The sequence below is a fragment of the Gallinula chloropus genome (genome assembly GCF_964237585.1).
Source record: "Gallinula chloropus genome assembly, chromosome: 2".
Taxonomy (NCBI): Eukaryota; Metazoa; Chordata; class Aves; order Gruiformes; family Rallidae; genus Gallinula; species Gallinula chloropus.
Window position 1 is genome coordinate 116,773,257 of NC_140086.1, and position 22,088 is coordinate 116,795,344.

General features: G+C 47.7%; 1 protein-coding gene across 1 annotated transcript in view; it reads left to right on the forward strand.

The window, feature by feature from the left end:
• LARS2 (leucyl-tRNA synthetase 2, mitochondrial) overlaps positions 1-9,288 on the forward strand; it is an 88,222-nt gene extending 78,934 nt beyond the window's left edge. Inside the window, exons 20-21 of the mRNA XM_084260409.1 lie at positions 2,133-2,260; positions 8,934-9,288. Coding sequence (XP_084116535.1) covers positions 2,133-2,260; positions 8,934-9,113 — 308 coding nt within the window. The 3' untranslated portion in view covers positions 9,114-9,288. The remainder of the gene's footprint in view (positions 1-2,132; positions 2,261-8,933) is intronic.
• The last annotated feature ends 12,800 nt before the right edge of the window (positions 9,289-22,088 follow it).

The window sequence follows — 22,088 nt, forward strand, 5'->3', positions numbered from 1 at the left end:
AGCTGCTCCATTGCCATTCTCCATCATGGGGATGAAGTTCCTGGGTCTGTGTATTGCATTTTGGAAATGCAAAGCAGATCATTGCATTTTCTGCGTTCTGCGGCTCAGAAAATGTGAATTAAGGCAGGAGGCCAAAGAGACAACATAACTACAACTTTCATTTTGGTTTCCTGTCAAACTCTGTTTTCTGAAACTAATTCTGTTGACCTTCACACTTTTTCTTTTTAATATGGATGAGGTCACAGTTCATTTTGTAGCATGAAAACGAACCAGAAGCTCAATGTGGTGCTTAGTCACACTTTATCAGCTTCAGAATACATTTTTTTGATTTTAGGAGTAGATGTTTTAGGACTGGCAGCTTCCACGAGGATTAAAAGTGACCCTGGTTTTGGTTTCATTGGTGGAAGCTCTTGACTTCTATCAGAAAGTGGGGAATAGTTTGAAGAATCCATTTCAACAGGAAAGTAAGGAGTGGCCAGTATGCATACTTCTGCCACAAGGCATGTGATCACTTGGAAATAAATGAGCTCATCTGGATGTTTGAAAGCCAAAAAGGGAAGAATTTAGCAGCTGTTGTCTATACAGTCAACGTGATAATGAATCACCAATGCAAAGATTATTTTTTTTTCTGCTTGAGTTCCTGTCTTTTTGGTTCTTCTCTACTGTCACAAGAGAAAAAAAACATACACAAATCCAGATCCATTAAAATGTTTTAATCAATTAATTAACCTAATGAGATTGTGGCTTGGTTGTTATTCTTAGGAAACGTGCTTGTCTTTGCTTCCCATTAGGAACAGCTCCCACCGTCCCACCCCGCTGCCCCTTTCTGAATCATTCAGCAAATAGCAAGGCCGTGTGTCATTTTACCAAAGTGCTTTGTCTGAAAACGTGCTGACAAAAATCTGGCAGATTTTTCTGGAGGAAGTTTCCTTCCCTTTGTGTGTCTCTGTTTGCTGTTGTTACTCGCTGTGTTAGTCTCAACAACCCAGCTAGGTAAATTCCTCTACGTATGGGTTGGGTTTGCTCCCACGTCGCCCTTGTGTTTGGAATGGCGTCAGGTTCGTCATTCTCAACGGTGAATCTTGTGTTGCTGGGTTTTCTTTATGCCCTCACAGAAGTTTCCCTAAACCAGATGAGATTCCAAATACATTTTGCAGTTCGGAATGAAGCGTGCACTTAAAGTTTTAGGCTGTGTTCTTATTCATACACAGAGAATGGTTTTAATTTAAAAATCCCCCGGCTTTGTGAGAGTCACAAGAGCAGTCATCATCAATATTGATCATGTTTGACAGCCTCTTGTTCAGCAAAATCTTTTTATTTTGCCCTACAGCTGGAGTAAACAGCAACATAAATCCAACTCAGAAGCTTTTATTCAGTCAGAGAATGCGGCTGCAAAATTAATTGCATCCTATTCTCCTGTTCCTGAAACAAAACAGGAATGAATTGTCTTGGAGAGAGCAAAGCCTATTTAATAAAAAGAGATCAGCTAAAGCCATTTTAAAAGTTTTAAAAAATGAGATCAAAGAATAAGGCATCTCAGAATGTACATATCATAAGAAAGAGAACAAGTTGTGCAAGGTATTCTTGTGTGGCCCCTTTAACTTGTGAAAAAATAGATAGTTCACAAAATAGGAGAAAATCTTGCAAGTAGCTTTACTTGAAGATTCAGAAACTACCCAAGTGGTAAAATAGTAACCAAAATTGTGCATCACTGTGATTAAGCTGTTAGTAAAATTTTAATCAAACCGGTGGGGTTACTGAAAAAACCCCACAGCATTATGATTGACTTGTAGAAGCAGAGGTCAGCATGCATTGCAGTATTACAATTTAAATAATAAACAGCAGCCTTCTGTGCTTCTGACAGAGTTTGGGAGTTCTAATCCAAATCAAAAATGGGCCCACAATCTTCACGTTAGCATCTCTACACATGGTACAAGCCAAGCTCTTCAGAGATGTGTATCTTTCTGTTTGTAATGGGCTGTATGCTAAGATAAATATCTTAGCTAAATGCTAAGATGTTTCCTTTTATGGAAAGTTACCTTAAGTCAACTTTATCCCCATCTTTTTTATCAAATTCTAAAGGCTGTCCTGGTTACAGTGCCGCTGACTGTTGGACTGGTTTCATTTCCCAGGTTTGGCACATATGCAGAATAAACTCTGTACTCATCATCAGTGGGATGTCGACGTGCTGCACCAGTCCTGGCCCACAGTAGACCCAGAGTACCTTCAGCCACCAGATGTTGTGGAGATGGCTGTTCTGGTAAGAGCGTTTTCGTTTATTTTCAGTGGTGGTCAGTTACTGCACTAGGGGCTCAGATGATGATGACAGAATTTCTGCTCTTGTGGAAGTCAGTTCCCTTCTTCTTTGGTAACTCAGTAAAAGGTCAGATGGAACAGAAGCAGCAATTAGCGTCGTGCTGAGCAAACTGTTTTCCTAAGTGGAAAAAAATGCAGCAGGTTGAGAAGGGAGATGCTCTAAGTATAAATCTTTTTGAGTGGCGGCGTATTAGTACCTGCGGAGATCTGACCAGTGAACAGCTGTGGGCAAGGACGGTACAGTCAAAACTGTGATCAAAATACAGGTCCCTCCAGATTTTTGTGCCTGTCGGTATATTTATGCTCCTGGCCCTGTATAAAAGGTATAAATAGGTGACATTCCTTGTGGCACCTGTAGTGCTGTGGCTGCCTAACACGATTTATCACGAGCGGGGTCAAGTCGCTGTGAGTTTTGCCAAACGATGTTTCCCCGTCTGCCCCAGGGAGAACTTCTGGCACATCTCAGCCAAGTGTGTTTGCAGGAATGAGGCTGAGGAAAGCCAGGTGTCTTTCCTAATGTTAAAACTGCTTTCCTGTTTCTCTTTGAGCTCTAACACCTTTGTGGTCTAGGGAAAGACCTGGCAGTTCAGTGGAAGAGTGGATGTAAAACTACATTTAGTTAACCTGTAATTTCTTAAAATGCATATGTGCACACATACACGTTTTTTCTGATGTCTCTAATTAACAGGTCAGTATTCAGCATCATTAAGCTTTATTGTTACATGGAGCAGAGTAGCAGCAAGTGCTAGTGCAGGCTATGGAGGAGCTTGGAGCCAGTGGGTGGGATCCATGTGTCAGCTCTTCCATCATAGAATCACAGAATGTTTTGGATTGGAAGGGACCTCAAAGATCATCAAGCTCCAACCCCATTGTCATGGACAGGGACACCTCCCACTAAACCAGGCTGCTCAAGGCCCCATCCAACCTGGCCTTGAACACGTCCAGGGAGGGGGCATCCACCACATCCCTAGGCAACCTGTTCCAGTGCCTCGCCACCCTCATCGTGAAGAATTTTTTTCCTAATATCCAATCTAAATCTACCCATTTCCAATTTAAAACCATTCCCCCTTGTCCTATCACTAAAAGTCCCCTCCCAGCATTCCTGTTGTCCCCTTCAGGTACTGGAAGGCCACTATAAGATCTCCCTGGAGCCTTCCCTTCTCCAGGCTGAAAATGTGTATTCAAGCTCTTCACGCTCAGGCATTACGTTAGTCTGCAATTACATAGTTGTGTACTATTAGGCCTGCGGGGCTCCTGCCTTTCCCAGTGCTCACCAAAGAATAAACTATAATATACCCTGCAGATATTCTGAACTTAAATGTTTTAGCTTAAGCACTTTTTGTGTTTCTGGACGTTGAATGGACATTCCAGAGCTGCTGGAAGAAATGTCACGTGGTCGTTCAAAACCGCACACTTTGTGTGTGCATCAAGGGACCAGCAGCAGTGCTTTTATCTGTATTTTACCTGTTTTGGTGTGTTCACTCCTTTGGCTAGGAGGAGTAACTTCAATTATTTTTATTCAGATGTATTTTTGAGGAGGGAGGAGAGAAGACCTGATGGATTTACGGGAAGGTGTGTTGCTGTAGATTTCCTTAATCAAAGTACCTTTGCAAATAATTTCACAGATCTTGCCAGATCTGTCAGTCACAGTCCACACAAACAGACTGGGAAGCACTGCTAAAAGCCTTGTTTTTCTAATGCTCAACACCCATGCTTAGCAGAGGCCACAGAGGATGTCTGTCTGGGGGAAATTTTCAGTTGTCATCTTTTCCCAAACCAAGGAGAAGGACTGAAGTGCCACTGGGGTTAATAGCAGACTTAGCCCAATATTCACTGTTGTTTTTCCTTTTCGTTTTCATTTTCATTTCTTCCCTTAAAAAAGTTACATATCCATAGAAATCTTCACTTGGCTATAATCACTTTGCTCAAGCTTAAAATAAACCTTCAACTTCAAGCACAGCTAGCAAACATCTCAAATCCTGGTGTTCAGTTCATGAGGAATTGTGTAGTTATAGAACCTTCTTTGCAATTGGCGTTCAAGCAAACGTTATTAAATAAACCTTTAAAATAAAAACTTGAGCATTACAGGGGTAAATCTGAACTCAATGTTTTGTAGACTGTACAACTGAGCATAGAAATGCTTACACATTCCACTGATACTTTTCTGCTCCCGTTAAAGCCTCCTTCTCCAAAAAAAAAAAAAAAAAGCAGAAGACTAGAAATCAGTTTTGCTTTAAACAATGGTTATAAAATTTTTGTTTTTTTCTTTTCCTGGTTGACTTTCTCAAAGCCATAGTCTTGAGTGGAAATCTTGTAATAAGAGAAAAAACAACCCCCGTGTTTTCCATATTCTTGGAAGAATATGACAGATATTAACACCTTCCTTAGTTCTAAGAAAGAAAGCGACTTAAGAGGCGAGTTCCTGTATCAAATTTGGAATAAATCTAAAAACAGTGCCTAGGGGGTGTGCCTGGCTTTCTACTGTGAGAGTAAGGCCACAGGGTAGTACAGAGGAGCAGGAGAAATCATCATACATGTGATTGTTTTCAAGTCTTGTGAACACTGTAGGGTTTTGTATGGCTGTAAAGATAAATTGCCCTCATTAAACCAAGAACCACCCGGCACAGGGAGGAGGAACTGGTTAGTCGCAAAGCGGCACTGTCTCTTCACAAGGCTGCACAGTCCCACCGAGCCTTCAGGCCACAGCCCTATTCTTCTCAAGACATCAGACTGCCTGGGGCTGCCAGGCATTTGCCTGCTGAGACATTATGGATCTATTTCTCCTGACACAAAATACTTCATTATTTCCTGTCTGTGCTGGAGTTACATCTTTCCATATTTAACCCAAAGCAGCAAAAGCAACAAACTCACTGCGTCGCTGGCTGATACAATGCAGATTGCCTGCAAGACAGACCTTTCAATTCACTGGGTGTAGATGGCATCTATTATTCTAAACGTTACTGAGTATTTTTAATTGGTCTGTGTGCTGTTAACGCTGTGAAAAATCTGACCTGAAGGTAGTGTGCATTTTGTCCTGTGAACAGACTTCTGACTGACATTCCTGGCATTCCTCCTAGGTGGTGCAGATGTGTTAGCAGCTGTGGTCTTACAACTGATGTTTTCCTAAATTAAGAAAAAGAGTTGGTGTCATTCTTCTTGTTTTGGCATATGAGGAAGGCCCAAAAGTGCACAGATACTTATTTTCCTTTCTGCTTCTCAGAAATATTGAGTTGAACTAAAAACTCCTCTCAGCAGCCTCCGGGTGCTTCTATTTCAGTCTTTTGTGATTTCAATTCACCCCTCATAACCTGTCGCATTCTCTCTTGTTTCCTCTAGATGCAAAATAGTCCCAAATGTCAAATATTTAACAAAAATCAAAAAAAAAAAAAAAAAAGAAGAAAAAGCAATGGCTTTCTTCCTCAGGGGAAGGACCCCAGCCTCATTCATTTCCTTCTTGCAGTTTGCAAAGTGTATTTTCAGAGAAACAATTCTGCCAGCACCCGAATTTCTTGTGCTGGCACTTTCACCTGGAGCTGCTAAAGGTTGCGCTCGCCTAGTGAGATACAGAGGGAGGGATGGAGGCATTGGAGAAATATTTGTCCTGCTGAGAATCCAACCCCTCAACTAACAGAGTATGTGAATAGGATGCTTGTTACACACACAGCATGTAATTCAACCTGCATATTTAGAATCATAGAATCATAGAATCTTAGGGGTTGGAAGGGACCTTGAGAGAACACAAGGTTGGAAAAGACCTTTAAGATCATCGAGACCAACCATACCTGTTCTCTGCTAAACCATATCCCTAAGTACCTCATCTACCCTTTTTTAAAACACATCCAAGGAAGGTGACCCAGCCACCTCCCTGGGCAGCCTGTTCCAGGCCCTGACAACTTCTTTCAGTAAAAATTTTTTTCGTAATATCTAATCTGACCCTGCCCTGGCACAGCTTTGTGACATTTCCCCTTGTCCTATCACCTGTCACCTGGCTGAACAGACCATTGCCCACCTCTCTACAACCTCCTTTCAGGTAGTTGTAGGTGGTGATAAGGTCTCCCCTCAGCCTCCTCTTCTCCAGGCTAAACATCCCCAGCTCTCTCAGCCGTTCCTCATATGATTTGCCCTCCAACCCCTTCATCAGCCTGGTTGCCCTTCTCTGCACTTGTCCAAGGACCTCAATGTCCTTCTTATGGTGAGGAGTCCAGAACTGGACACAGTACTCAAGGTGTGGCCTCACCAATGCCGAGTACAGGGGCACAATCACTTCCCTAGACCTACTGGCCACGCAAGCCAGGATGCCATTGGCCTTCCTGGCCACCTGGGCACACTGCTGGCTCATACTCAGCCTGCAGTCAACCAACACCCCCATGTCCATTTCTGCCTGACAGCTCTCCAGCCAGTCTCCCCCAAGCCTGTGTCACCATACTTACAGTATAACAAAAGCCACGATGCAAACACGTGCTGAAGTCGCAGCCAGTCTGCCCTTCAGCCGGACTGTGGGACTCAGCTCGCGTGGCGGTGTGGGAAGATGGGGAGAGGTGCAGTGGGAAGGTACACAACGTCAGGGCGCCGGGGCTTCTCGACCTTGCTAAGAAAACACAAGCACTGGCAGTCATTTATTGGCTCAGTACATTTAGACAGCTTGGCTGTTCTGTTGAGACCAGCCCCAGATAGGCCAGTTGCGGCGAGTTTCCCCCTGCCAGCATCCATCCACTGGGACACATTAATTTGCATCACGGAGGACAGTGAGTGACATTTTAACTAAGCAGGCATAGTTTGGAACTGCAGGCTGTGTGTCCTAGCAGCCAGCTCACAGGCTTGCTTTATGTCCTCACTAAAACTATCTGTTTGGATTTTACTGTTTTCTTTTTTCCCTGTGGAATGTGTTTCTTCGCTGAAGTGCCGTGTCAAAAAGAACTACTTGTATTTATTTTTCACAAAAAGCTTTAAAAACGAACTCTTCTGTGTCCTTCCAAGGGCTTTACTTTGCTCAGGGTGCTAAAGGCAAAGTTTAACAGAGCCAGGCTTTTATGATACAACTTTATGGTTGCATGTAGGAAGAGTTAAAAACCTCCCCATGTTATCACTGCAAACCAATGTCAAGTCTAGTCACAAACCAGAAATGACTCAACCCAGCAGCATTTGAGACTTCATCTTGTTCCTTAAAAATCTGGCCCAACTTCCTCTCTCTGAGAATCGCAGAGATTGTTTTGTTTTCAATAAAATACAAACCTAGGCAAGTGAAGTAGGTCTGTTTCGTTCATAGGTTGTTGCGTGCATGTATCCTGGATAAAGCCCAGGTGAAAACCAAGCTGGGAGCATTTTTATATCCAACTGTACCAAGCCAGATGTGTTGCCTTCAGATGATGGAAAACTCGTTACAGTGATGTGTAGGGGTCAAAGATCTGCAGTACCTGCAGCAGGTTTTTATGGAAATAATTTGACTGAACTGGATTAGAGAGTTGTAATTGTCTCATTTGCTAAAAAGTGGGATGGACATTCATTTAATGAATCCACATTTATGCTCCATGTAAATCTGGAACCTTTTGTAATAGTGAAAGAAAGGTGTTCAGTAAGGCCCTGTAGTCTCTATCCGTTATCTACCCGTCCTGGCTGACAGGAGAGATCTATAAATTCAGGCATTGCGATGATTCCCAGTGAAGGCCTTACCCAGACTGACTTACATGGCCCTGCCCTGCTGCCGCTGACCCGGTAGGGAAGCTGCTCTGAACACCAGCCTCGCGCCGCAGAGCGTGACCTTGCGAGTGGCTGACGCCTCTGTAGCCAGTGCTGGCGTAGTGAGTCCTGCATTTCACACCATGTAACACACAACGAGTTAAAGGCTGCTTTTCTAAATGTGAGGCATGGCAAATCCCTTTCAGCCACAAACACCTTTATTTTAATAAGTCTCGCATTAGAAGCTCTGCCAGGAATCCCTTAGCTGTAAGGAATCCGCATTGCAGCCTGGAATACATACAAACCAAGATTCCCACCTGACAAGTGATTACCTTTGGTCCCATTATTCAGCTTGTGTAGCCATCACGTTTTTAAACTTAAATCACACAATCATAGAATGGCATGGGTTGGAAAGGACCCCAAGGATCAGAGAGTTCCAACCCCCCTGCCACAGGCAGGGACACCAACCTCCAGGCCTGGATCTACACAAGGTTGCCCTGGGCCCCATCCAACCTGGCCTTAAGCACCTGCAGAGATGGGGTATCCACCACCTCTCTGGGCAGCCTGTTCCAGCACCTCACCACTCTCTCTGTAAAGAACTTCCCCCTAATATCTAACGTAAACCTTCCCTCCCATTGCATTGCATAGTGACGTTGTTGTTGATGTCTTCAAAACTAAGCCTTCCTGGGGCTGCTCCTTCAATTTTCCCTGAGTATCCTGAGTCAGAGTTTCATTTTGGTTTTTTATGGTAGAAGGACGGGAGGAATGGAGAACTTTTATCTTCTGTGTGGAAAGTTTGCTGTTAGAGAAAAGAGAGTCTGATCTACTTTTTTCCCCTAATGTGTAGTGAGATGGCTTGGATCTAGGAAATGCAATTGCGTCAACCAGTCCAACTTCCGTTTTTCTTGTTTTCTTTTTTTCTTTTCTTCTTCCTCTTTCAGATCAATAACAAATCTTGTGGCAAAGTCTCTGTGCCTCAGCAAGCGGCCCGCAATTTTGAAGAAGTCCACGAGCTGGTTCTTCAGAGTGAGCTCGGACTCAAGCACCTCCAGGGACGGACCATCAAGAAGGCCTTTCTCTCTCCCAGAACTGCCCTCATCAACTTCTTGGTGCAGGAATAGCAAAGGGCTCTAAAAGGGAACTGGAATCTCCCGAGATGAAGCCAATTCAAAAGTACCAGTTGTGGTTACTCAAATCTCATGTCAGGGTGGGGAAGAAAAGTGATTAAAATCAGGGTGCTGCTAAATCTTCCTTTCAGCGTGGAGAGAAGCGTGGAATTAAAGTGTTTTCACAGGTGATGGTGAGATGCTGTTTGTCTGTGATGGCTGGGAGAAGGAGAAGGATGTGCAGAAGAACCGACTGGCCATAACAGCAGTTAAGTGACACAAAGCACAGGGGTTGTGGGGTTGTGGTCCCAGCCTCGGGGATATATCCCGTTGGAAAGCTGTCTTGGCTAAATGCAGAGCTGTAAATACCATCCCAGGACTAAACGTCTGCCATGAGCGTGCGCTACACCACGTGGTAGGGGTGCTGCAGTCAGTCTTCGCTCCCTGTATCTCATGTTGGGGTACCCTACCGTTAAGAAACGTTTCAGCTTGTAAGGAAAGGTTACTACAGAGTGTGAACTTTGAAAAAGGATTTGTTTAGCACCAGCCTGGGCCACAGCAGGTGGCCAGAATAGGGCGCTTTGATACAGTTCCCATATGTTTCAGAGCCAAGCCAAGGATAAGGTCAGATTATTTAGCCAAGTGCTGCCGAAGCCAGGATCCTCCTTCCTCACTGGCATGTTTCTTTTGGCTCATACACAACACATTCAACTTCAGCAAAGTGCTGGGGTTGGTTCTGTGCAGAACAGAATGGAAGTTACTTCCTAGGCATGAGGCATCTTGGACACTTTGGGGTGGGGGGCAGTTCAAGAAAGGTATGAGTCAGCTGCTAGAAATGCAGCAGTGGGGGAAAGCAGACAGGGTGCTTTTTGCCTCTGCTCTTAGTTCTCATAGTGCCTAGATGTGGTGGGTTGACCTTATCTGGACATCAGGTGCCCCCCAAAGCTCTTCTGTCACCCCCTTTTCAGCTGCATATATAACAGAAGGCTTGTGGGTTGAGACAAGTACAGAGAGAGATCGTTCAGCAGTTACCATCATGGGTGTAACTGACTCGACTTGGGAAAATTGATTTAATTTATTACCAATCAAATCAGAGTAGGGTAATGAGAAATAAACCCAAATCTGAAAACACTTTCCCCCCACCCCTTCCTTCCCAGGTTCAACGCCATTCCCAATTTCTCTACCTTCTCCCCTCCAGCATTGCAGGGGGATGGAGAATGGGGGTTGTAGTCAGTTCATCACACGTTGTCTCTACCACTCTCTTCCTCCTCATGGGGAGGACTCCTCACACTCTTCCCCTGCTCCAGTGTGGGGTCCTCTCATGGGAGACAGTCCTCTGCCAACTTCTCCAGTGTGAGTCGTCCTCAGACAGTGTTGGCTCTGTCAGACATGGGGGAAACTTCTGGCATCTTCTTACAGAAGGAAGCCCTGTAGTGTCCCCCCACCAAAACCTGACCATGCAAACCCAAAACACAAGATAGCAAAACTTGAATTGAAATCCTTTTTCTCTTTTCCCTGAGGGGTTCATTAAGTGGAAATAGCCATCATGTTTCTAAAACTCAAGCAGACTTCAGTAAAGCAGCCATTCTCGTGTCTCATTTCAACCATTTTAATTCACAGAATCACAAGGTTGGAAAAGATCTTTAAGACCACCAAGTCCAACTGTTCCTGTCCTATGCTAAAACATATCCCTAAGTACTTCATCTACCCATCTTTTAAACACATCCAGGGATGGTGACTCAGCCACCTCCCTGGGCAGCCTGTTCCAGGCCCTGACAACTCCTTCAGTGAAGAATTTTTTCCTGACATCTAATCTGAACCTGCCCTGGCACAGCTTTGTGACAAGGGGAAACCCTTGTCCTATCTCCTGTCACCTGGCTGAAGAGACCATCGCCCACCTCTCTACAACCTTCTTTCAGGTAGTTGTGGGCTGTGATAAGGTTTCCCCTCAGGCTTCTCTTCTCCAGACTAAACATCCCCAGCTCCCTCAGCCGCTCCTCATACGATTTGCCCTCCAGCCCCTTCCCCAGCCTGGTTGCCCTTCTCTGGACTCGCTCGAGGACCTCGATGTCCTTCTAGTGAGACTTGCTCACTGTGTTGCTGTTACAGCCACCTGGAACTGTTTATGGTATTTAGCAAATGCTTTAAAAAGGCTTTCCAAAGGGACGACTGCAGGATTCATTGTGCAAGAATGTCCTTTCTTCAGCAGCCATTGCACCAAGCGGTCCAACAACCCGGCCGCTTATGAGCCACTCTGACAGCAGAGAAGTGGCAGGAAGGTCCCGCTACGCGGATGGAAACAACAAATTCAATCCACATTCCCCCCCAGCCCAGCCCAGCCCAGCGCTCGGCCAGGCTCTGTGTCAGATTAAATGAAACCACAGCCAACGAGCCCCTCCACGAGCGAGCCCGCCAGATGCCGAGCGGCGAGGGCTGAGGCGGAGCGCGGGGAGGGCTGAGGCGGAGCGCGCCGCGGCCTGAGCGCCAGCTATAGCAAAACCCCACAAGTCACTTCGGTGTCACACAGCCCCGGACCCGAAGATCTCGCTGCGTAGCAGGGATGCCAGCAGAGCTGCGGCTCTGCACGTCCCAGCTCCTGCGACAGAACTCCTCCCTCTCGGAGCACGCTGGTGCAGACTGGCTCTTCAGCCATCCTTTGGCACAAGGAGGACTTAAGGGAATGGAAGGTTTTATGGTGAAGATACGGCCTGTGCAGTTTGGAGACTCAGAACCCCTCGGCCACAAAGGAATGCATTCAGACGTTCGACCACGGGCCTTTAGTTGGAGTTAAAATAATTTGAATTCCAGTGTCTGCCTGACACACATGTTGTTATAAACCCATGAAACTCCCGTTCAGAAGCCCCCAGAAGGACTGTGAAAGAGATCCTTCAAAGCAAAATCCACAGCCCAGCCCAGCGCAGCCCCACTTGTTTTTTTCCCGTATAAAAAGTTGAACACACCCTGTGGTGCCGTTTTTAAAGAGAGTTTTTCTTTGGGAGGGGAAGGTGACATGTTTGGGGTAAATAAAAACTTTTTTTTAAGATGCACAAGGATGAAGAAAGATGTTGTAAGCTCAGCAGCCCTACAGTGCCTTTAAACAAAAGCTGCAGTCACTCCAGGGCTGAGCAGCAGCCCACAGTGTTTATTGCTGTTAGCGCTGGGCTGGCGGGGATCTGCTCTTGCCAGAGGAAGTGGATTGTAGATGTCACTTGGTGATTCAGGCAAAAATCAAAATAAGGAATGGACTCTCCTCCCCGCTGAGAAAAGGCAAGGTAATGACATGCATGTGGTCAGGAGCCATGCCAGAGGCTGAAATTCAGCGTGGTCTGAAGGATACAGAAAAGTGAGTGAGAGGGATGAGGCTCAGTATCATCCCCTGGTAAGCATGTGTCTAAAAGATGGCAGAGGTGCCAGCTGTGGAGTTGGGCAGTTGTCCTGACAGCTGCTGACAACCTCTCATGAATCATAGCATCATAGAACGGTCTGGGTTGGCAGGGTCCCCAAGGATCGTAGAGTTCCAACCTCCCTGCCAAAGGAAGGGCCACCAACCTCCAGGCCTGGATCTACACAAGATTGCCCTTGAAGACCTCCAGGGATGGAGCATCCACCACCTCTCTGGGCAGCCTGTTCCAGCACCTCACCACTCTCTCTGTAAAGAACTTCCCCCTAATATCTAATCCAAACCTTCCCTCCTTTAGCTTTAGTCCATTCCCCCTTGTTCTGCCATTATCTACCCTTTTAAAAAGTTGATTCCTCTCCTGTTTCTCTGCTCCCTTCAGGTACTGGAAGGCTGCAATGAGGTCCCCCCACAGCCTTCTCTTCCCTAGGCTGAACAAGCCCAGCTCCCTCAGCCTCTTTTCATAGGGGAGGTGCTCCAGCCCTCTAATTATCTTTGTGGCACGTGAAGTCGAGGTGCTGTGAAGCACGATGGCCATCTGTCTTACTGGAGTTGGCACTCAGAGGTTTGGCCTGTGCCTTGAGAAGTGAGAGGGAAAGGTGACCATGGGAGACCGATCAAAGCACCCTGCATGTGTTCATCACACATACTAAGGAGGACATGGTGCCACCGTTCTTACTCCAAGTGATGAGCCAAAGGGGTGGGAGATTCGCTAAACCCAGCAGATAGACCCAGGGCAAACTACTCTGAGGAATGAATCTGCGACAAGGAAGGGACATTTTCTGCACCCTGTCACTCTGGGAGACAGAAGACTGGTCAGGGCACTGATCCAGCCTCTATCAGATTTCTATTCTAAGTAATATTTTAAAAAAGAATTCCTGACACACTTTCTACCCTAAAAATGTTCATGGAACTGAATTTTTGCCCAAAAAGTCCAGCCTTCAAACTTCGATTCTGGAAGAATAAAAACTGGTTAAGCCCTGAAAGGTCACCAAATACTCTTCCAATGCCACTGATGTCAGGAGAAGGATCTCAGGTGATGGGGTTGTTGAAATGCTGGAAGACACCACCATACAGAACGTGTTAGTAGTCCTGGGTGTTTCATAGCCACCTCCAGTGACTGAGATGACATGGACATGCCAGTGCTGCACTGCAGTGAGGCAACAGGGGTGTTTTTTACATCACATTAAGGGCTGGTGTTAACTGCTTAGATGCTGAGGCTGTTCTCTAGCAGGCTTGTCCCATCTGTGCTTAGAAAAAAAAACCCCAACCCTATACAAGGGCATTGCTGAACATGGGTGTGATTCTCCACTCCCATCATCAGATCCCAAACACGGAGATTGGGTGAAAAACAAAACCTCTGTGCTCTCTTGGTGACTTACCAGATTGAAGTAATGCCTCAGAGCTCACTGGCATCTGGCTAATGGTGGCTTTTTCTGATCAGACTGTGTCAAAGCCTGTTTGTTTCTTCTGGAGGGGGAAATTCCTCAGATAACGCAGGTCATACAGTCGTCTTTGTCTCTCCTTCAGCCTCACAGAAAGCTATTCCTCCTCTCTAAACTTTTTACAAGCAACATGAACCAGAAAGAATGTAAATTAGCACTTTGCTGGTAGTTCCTGCCCGGGGAAGTTTGCAGCATGTAAGATATTTCTTAAAGTTCAGCTATAAATGATGGGTGGGGTGGGGGGGAGAAATGACTGCCTTTTTCCCCCCTCAATTTTCAATACTTACTGCAGTTAACAGAGGGGGTATTGGCTTTATTTATCTACATTTACCGACTTGGAACAGGACACGCACTGGGTTTGCTGGATGCTTGCTTTCTGATGATTTATTTCTTCAGGTCCCTCTTGTTAAGATCTGAACCAATTTTGTGTCAAAGGACTATGCTGTAAGAAGTCTTGCATGTGAAGCCAGGCCTGTCACCAGAACCAGAGTGATATACTGAGGTATATATATACTGAGGTGATATACTTAGTACCTGCTGATTTCTACCAGTCCAGATCATCACAGAATTACATGGTTGGAAAAGACCTTTAAGATCATCAAGTCCAACTGTTCCTGTCCTATGTTAAACCATATCCCTAAGTATCTGATCTACCCTTTTTTCAAACACATCCAGGGATGGTGACTCACCCACCTCCCTGGGCATCCTCTTCCAGGCCCTAGACAACTCCTTCAGTGAAAATTTTTTCCTAACCTGCCCTGGCACAGCTTTGTGCCATTTCCCTGTGTCCTATCTCCTATCACCTGGATGAGGAGACCATCGCCCACCACTCAACAACCTCCTGTCAGGTAGCTGTAGGTGGTGATAAGGTCTCCCCTCAGCCTCCTCTTCCCCAGGCTAAACATCCCCAGCTCCCTCAGCCGTTCCTCATATGATTTGCCCTCCAGCCCATTCACCAGCCTGGTTGCCCTTCTCTGGACTTGCTCGAGGACCTCAGTGTCCTTCATATGGTGAGGAGCCCAAACTGGACACAGCACTTGAGGTGTCTGCTTTTGACTTCAAAAAATGTTGCCAGAACTACAGCTGTGGGTTTTTAATGGAAATAGGGTTAATGTCTCAAAGAAGTGGCATGAAGCTGATCATAGTAGATCAGAGGTAGACTTTTTAGCATGTCCCAGCCATAGCAAGAGACAATCTGAACTGGAGCATTACCTTCATGTTGGAGGGAATGGGATCAGAGCTCTCATCTGCAGCCCTGATGATAAAAGAGATCTTGCCTGACCTTTCCTCCTGACACATGGAGGAAAAGTGGGATTTTTTGTCCTTTTCCTGATTAAAGTGACTTTCTAGTACCATGAAGCATTCTGTGACTCACTAACTCAGTCTGTCCCAGGAGGCCCCGAGTCACAGAGGACCTCTGTGTCTCACGGCACTTCTCTCACTCCAGTAAGCCTTGGGTTGGGTAAGCTCAGGTCTGGTTTTAGCCCTGGAGAGCTGCAAGCCAGCATCATCTTCCATATGAAATTAGGTCGAGTTTTGCAAGTGCTCAGAGAGTTTGAACATGTTTTCCCAGGTTTGTAACTTGTTGGGGTCTCTGAATAGGAGCATTTTTACCCGGGTGCAGTGAGATGGCAGAGAGGAGTCCTGATGGCCCTGGTTCTATCTGCCAGCCTTAACGTTGGCAGCAAGAAACTGGAAACTTGGTCTGAGTCAGGCGGATGCTTGGGCTTGTTGTCAGGTGAACGTGACCCAAACCCATGAGGGATTTTGATCACAGGGATCTCATAAAAAACCACGCTGTGACACTGAACATCCAGGAGGTTTCCATGGATGCTCATCTGCCCCAGCATGCTCATTAGCTCTCTGCCAAACTGCTCACTCAGCAAAGGAAACGTAAATGGGAAAGGCTTAAGTACAATGCACTAAATATCCATATTCTCTCTGCTTGTGCTTGTGACATCAGCCTGGGACATCTGGGGGCATAAGACGTTCTTTATTTGAACCACCTGATCTTCTTTGGCGTAACGCTAAGCACCACGTGAACACTTAGATGAACAGCAGTGCTGTGCCTTTGGGCTCACTCTCTTACACACAGGCATGTCACAGAATCACAGAGTCACAGAATGGTAGGGGTTGGAAGGGACCTTCAGAGATCGAGTCCAACCCCCCTGCCAAAACAAGTTCCCTAGGAGAGGTTGCACAGGTAGGTGTCCAGACGGGTCTTGAATATCTCCAGAGAAGGAGACTCCACAACCCCCTGGGCAGCTTGTCCCAGGGCTCTGTCACCCTCATTGTGAAATGTCATCTGGGTTGGTTGCAAGGGGAAGGCCCACAGTCACATCTAAGGCTCTGAACATGCTCATCTACCTGTGATTCTTTTCCCCACTGGGTCAAAGCCAAGCAGAAAAGGGCAGGGGTTCTCCCAGCACACCCACCCAGTGCCGGGCCAGGAGCGTGAGCCACCGAGCGAGGGGAGTTGCTCTCCAGTAACTGTGCTTGGTGCCAACAATAATGTGAAGGAAAATACATGTAGTCATAACAGCTGTAGGTGATCCAGTGCACTGACCAGGAATAATAAACACAGGACACGTAACCGGGGCAGAAAAGAGAGCGATTTAATAAAGGAGCGTGACACGTTGCTGGCACCGGCAGCCCGGGGTTGTTTCTGATGAAGATTAAGAGAATTGGTATAACAGGAAATTGTTTTCTGCTACAAAGGGAAATCAATTGTCTTTAAATACACAGCGGTGGAACGAGCAAATCTTACTAATTGCTGCAGAAGGGAAACGTGACTGTGCTTGGCTGGGCTGGCTAAGCCAAGAAAGTATTGGGGGGGAAAGAAAAAGCTGCAGAAGCTTTTAGAAATGAATAGTTTTCCTAAGTACGTCTCCATCCCTGGAGATCTGCGTGGCTGGACGAAATAGCAAGGGTGCAATAAAAATATATACTTTCCCATGTGAAAGGGCGTTTAAAGACATCTGTTGGTCTGAGAGCTTCGCCCCACGACGAGGGGTGGGTGCACTGACTGCATCTGGCAGGTCCACTCGAAGCCCACCAAGCCACGTGAGGCCGGTGACCGATGGCAGGATGTCATCTGACCCGTGGAGTGCTTCCAGCTGAGGAAGACCAAAGGCCACGTACGGTGGTGAAACAGGTCGCGGCGCTGTTTGTGTTAATAAACACGTGGCGCTGATACAGAAGCAGGGGAGCAAAGCTGGAAAATTCTCCAGGAGAGTTCTTGGCCTGATAAAAGAGGCTCTTTTTAGTAGAAAATGGAGAAAGCAAAACTACTCCATATTCTTTGAGCAGAGGTAGGAAACCACTGAAGCCACCTGCGTTATTCGGGTGCAACTGTGATGCCAGGTTTTGGCACGGTGGACTAATGGTGAAGAGTCTGGGGTCTCTGCTACTGCTGCTGGCACCTGGAGACACCGAAGAGAGCAAGGAGAAAGGGTGTTGCCTGTCCAGAAGCAGCAGCCCAAATGCTGGGCACCCAGCTCTGGCATTCGCTGGGGAGACTCAGCTGCTGCAGCTTGGGGATTTGCACCCTCTTCTCTCTCTGCTGCTGCCTGGGCTCCTGTTTGGGGTCTCGGAGTTTCCCTATGGCTTCTCTCGCCTCCCCATTATGCGCCCTGCCAGGACACCCTTCTCTTCCTCAGGTTACCCACCTGTGAGCAGGTCCTGCAGCATCCCCACTGAACTGCTGCTGCAGGGGGTGGGCTTTTGAGGAACATGACCCTGAAGGCCTGTCTGCAAAGTGTCCGTACTGCTCCAGAAAGGCAGTTTGGAAAGCTGTCCCAGCATCGCCCTGGCCCTTCTTGTGCCGTTAGTGTTAATTAAATGACTGTCAGTGTAATTTCTGGAAGAGATTGTGCCCTGTAACAGGCAGTCATGCTGCAACAGAAGCAAAACATCCAAGTCTGGGCCCATTTCTGCCCTGATGCTGGGTGTCAGGGTATGCATGAACCCAGATAGGCAGTAAGGGAGGGCACCGGCCTGCCTGCAGTGTCCAGCCTATCCAGGGAAATGCAGGCATCTCCCAGCCCTATCCTGCCTCCTTCCTGCAAATTTCTCTGAAGCCAGAGGCTGAGCTTCCACACCTCCACCCCCACTGCACCCCTTTCAGCCCCTGCCCCCTGGCTTGAACCCAGCTTTCCTGCGCAAAGCCACCCCCAGGCTCACCTCCCACAGCCAGTTCCCTCCATCACCCTCTTCTTTACCTGACAGCCCTGTACATCACCTTCCTGGTGTAAAGCACCTGGCTGGTGCAGATAAGCTGAACATTTATTGAAATCCTTCTCAGACAGCTGGAGGGACCATGCGTTGCTTCCCAGGGCAATTCAGCCCGTACAGAGTTCAGGGCTGCTGCTGAGAACCGAGAGATGCGTTTGGTCCTGCAAGAACCACGCCAGCTCCACCCCGGCAAAACTTCTGCCTTGTAAGTTGTTCTCTCTGTTTATATTCTAACACTGAAGCATTTATCCTGCCAAGAGACACCAGGACACGTATCTCAGGCATGCCAGGGTGGTATGTGTAGACTAGGGTCCTGCGGGAAATGACCTGCCTGGGACAGCTACAGCCCCAGGGAGACACGGGCACCAGGGATTAGACCTGGGAATGTCCACAGAGAAACTGGTGCACTGCCAGCCACTGGTTCCTCATGCTGGTTTGCTTTGAAATACTAAGTATACAGTAGTCGCTTTTGGAGAGAGATCTAGCTGTAAGCTGTTACCCAGGCACATCTTACCTGTGTTTCTTCCACAAACTGTACAGCCCCACACTGCTGTCATGCCTCAGAATCTGAGGGCGTTCACTCCCAGACAGAAAAATGATCTGGGAGGGGGATGTGTGTGCGTGGGGGGGGCTTTCTCTGTGTTTTCTCCAACTCTCTGCAACGTGAGCCCAGAGCCAAACCTGGCAGCAAGAAATGAAGGCAGACCATCCCCTCCCTCCCTGCTCTCATTCAAGCCGTCCCCGTTCAGCCCAGCCCCAGCCTGCCAGCAGCCACGGCACCTTGCCAGCCCCAAAAGGCTGTGCCGTCCAAGCATGAGGCCGTGGCGATGTGCCCGCTGCTTCCACCACGACAGCTGAAATTGGGGAACACTGCCCTGAGCTACTTCTCCCCAAACTGCTGCCTCCCTCCGCCCTACGGGCAGCTGCGATTGCCACGTGGAGCGGGGCTGGGTTAGGAGCTGTCAGCGTTATTTTGCATGAGTAAGTGCAGGGTGTAAGCCTTGCCCACAGGAACAAAAACAGATTAAATGGGCGATGGTGTTTTGTGGGTGGGGTTTTTTTTCCATCAAGGGACGGGGTTTGGGATAGTTAATTCAAATCTGCACTTAGACTTCGGTCCGGTGCTATGACCAGCAATCGTGGACCCCCCTCCGCTCCTAATAGGCATGGGCTGTAAAACTCGGAGGAACTATAATACCCTGGGACCATATCTAATTGCAGCGTAAGGGTCTGCAAGTCAGCGTAGTATTACACCTCCAGACTGGTAGAAAGTTCAAGTTAATCATCTGCTTGCTTGGGAATACCCCTAGCCCAAGCCTCACAGAAAGAATAAATGCAAGCGCCGGACTTCAAAGGTCTTTTTGCTGCCTAATGGCAGCTGGAAGCGTTGCGAATGGAACACCAAAATGCCTTTGGATCGCTGGGCTGAGATTCCCCTTCCAAGGCGCTCGCCATCAAAGTGTCTGCTCATGCGTGCGGAGCCTGGACGGAGGCCAAGCCCAGCGCCACGGTTCCTTATCCGAAAGGGCTTCAGCAGCCTTTTCCATGTCGTCCGTGCGAGCATTGTTCTGCAGACAGCTGATTTGATCCTTTGGCATAGGAAGGAAATGTACTTTGCATAGCTGGTGAAGGTCAGCAGCAGCCAGAGCAGCCGTTCGGCAAGAAGGTTGCTTCCCTCCCCCAAACCCCCCCCCCCACCACCACCCGCCATACACACCCCCCCTCCCGCCCTGAGGTGGTAAACTCCTGCAGGTCCAACTGACTTACGGATGTGAGAGAAAAAGTAATGGCAGAAAATGTACATGTGAGCCTTAGAAAAGAGAGTGAGAGAAGAGCCGTGGCCCGAGGGAAGGTGCTGCCTTGGTTGGTTGGAAAGCGGAGATTAAATCTCTCTATTCCCAAATAGGGCTGTTCTGCTGAAGGGTTTGCTTCCCAAAGGTCTGGAGAGCCTCATCTCGGTGTGTTTGCAGGAAAAAGCCCCCTCCCCAGCAGACCCGGGCTGGGTCTCTGACACGCTGGGTAGGAGCGTGCCTTCCCTTCAGTAACTTCACATCCCTCGGTGAGGAGGAGGGAGGAAGGCGCGAGAGTGATGTGCAGTTAGTTTCCTTTCTGATTGCTCTCTGTCTGCTGACATGGCAGATTCCTCCCGCGAGCGAAGCAGAGGTTGGGTTCCCGCTCCCATCCTCACCTACCTGCTGCTCCATTTCCTTCCTGTCATCCTCTCAGGCCACACGAATACGGATTCAAGCAACTCATCTCTCAGTGACAGCAGGCGTGGTGACAACCAGCCTTGTGCTAGCCCCTCCTGAGGATGCTCCTTAGACATAGAAAACTCCCTTCTAGCTTTCGCTGCCCTGGCTGAACTTAACCTCAGGCTCAACAGTTTCCATCAAGGCCCTCAGAAGAGGTAGTCACTCGGTCACTGCTGGGCTGACCCTGCACCTGCCTGGCACAAAGCAGCTCCTGGGGGTCACTGTGGCTATGACAGCCCTCCTTCCCTCACCTGCACATCAGAGGAAGGCTTAGAGAGGTTCAATAGATGGTATTGCCAGATGGGTGGGAGGTTTTCCTGACACACTGTGAAAGCTCCAGCACTGTTGATCCCTTAAAAAACTCTGTAGGCCATGGTTAGGGGCAGTACATGCTGGGATCCTCCTTCTCTGACTACTGGGGGTCTAGGGGAGATTCCACTGCTCTGCTTCACCCTGTGATGGGTTTTCCACCTTCCCTAGAGACCATAAAACCCCTTCTCTAACCCTGCACTGTGGCCAAGCTAATTTTTACAGGTCCAAAGCTTATCAGCTGAAGCTGGAGCCCAAGGCTGTCACTGGAGGGATGAGCCTCCCAGACTTGTTTGGTGGTTGCTTGGAGAGAAGACTTTGCCAGGGGCTCTCAGTGCCATGGTTTTTAAGCACACTGGGGGCCAAAACTTGCTGGAAGAGTCGGGCTATTTTAGATGTGGCCTCTGCAGTGCTTCTGTAAGGGCAAACAGGGGACAGTCAAAAAAGGGGGAGGGGGTGTGGTTTTTTGTTTGTTTCTGACATGTCTTGGTCACAGCCCAATTCATGATTATTAAAGGTGGTGAATTTCCACATTCCTAAACATCTGGCCTAAACACTCCTGGAGCCTGGGGAAGAATAAAACAACAAGTCCCGGGAATGCAGGACACGTGCCCGGGCGCGTAGGATCAAGTGCATCAGTTGATTTACTCAGAGGCACCACAGCTCCCCACAAGCCGGTCCCTCTCCCAACCTCAGCAGAGATCTTCTCACAGCCCTGCCTCTCCCGCCCCGTGACCTTTGGGTACCCTCAGCTGGGTTTTACCACGAAAATTTCGCAACTGTCCCATGCTGAGGGAAGAGAGAGGTGGTCACACAAAGTACCGAATCACAAGGGTCAATCTCCATTCATGCACATGAGGTGACCCACTCACATCAGGATACCCTGAACGTGGTTGGACAGATGGTTCTTACCCCTTTTCAAGGGCTCATGTACAACATGAGTTGACCAACTGCTACTTAACACACATGCCGCTGTCTTGCAAAGCAACTATAGTTTTATGATGTCACCATCCATACTTTCTTGATCTAGATGTCCACAGAGTTGGTATTGCTACAGTATCTACAATGCTGGGGAAGGAGATGTTTCCGAGGTGTTGGGATACCTGTGTTGTGTCAGCAGTCCAGGGGTTTCCTTTGTTCTTCAGGGTGGGGGCTTGTCCTTCTTGCAAGGAGCTGGGGTCCCATACAGCATAGAGCCTAAGAAATATAAATGTCTATGTATATAGACATATATATATACACACTATATATATATATAGTGTGTATGCATTTTATGTACATATAAAGCAGTGGGGAAAGCCAATGGTATCCTGGGCTCCATCAGAAGAGGGGTGGCCAGCAGGGACAGGGAGGT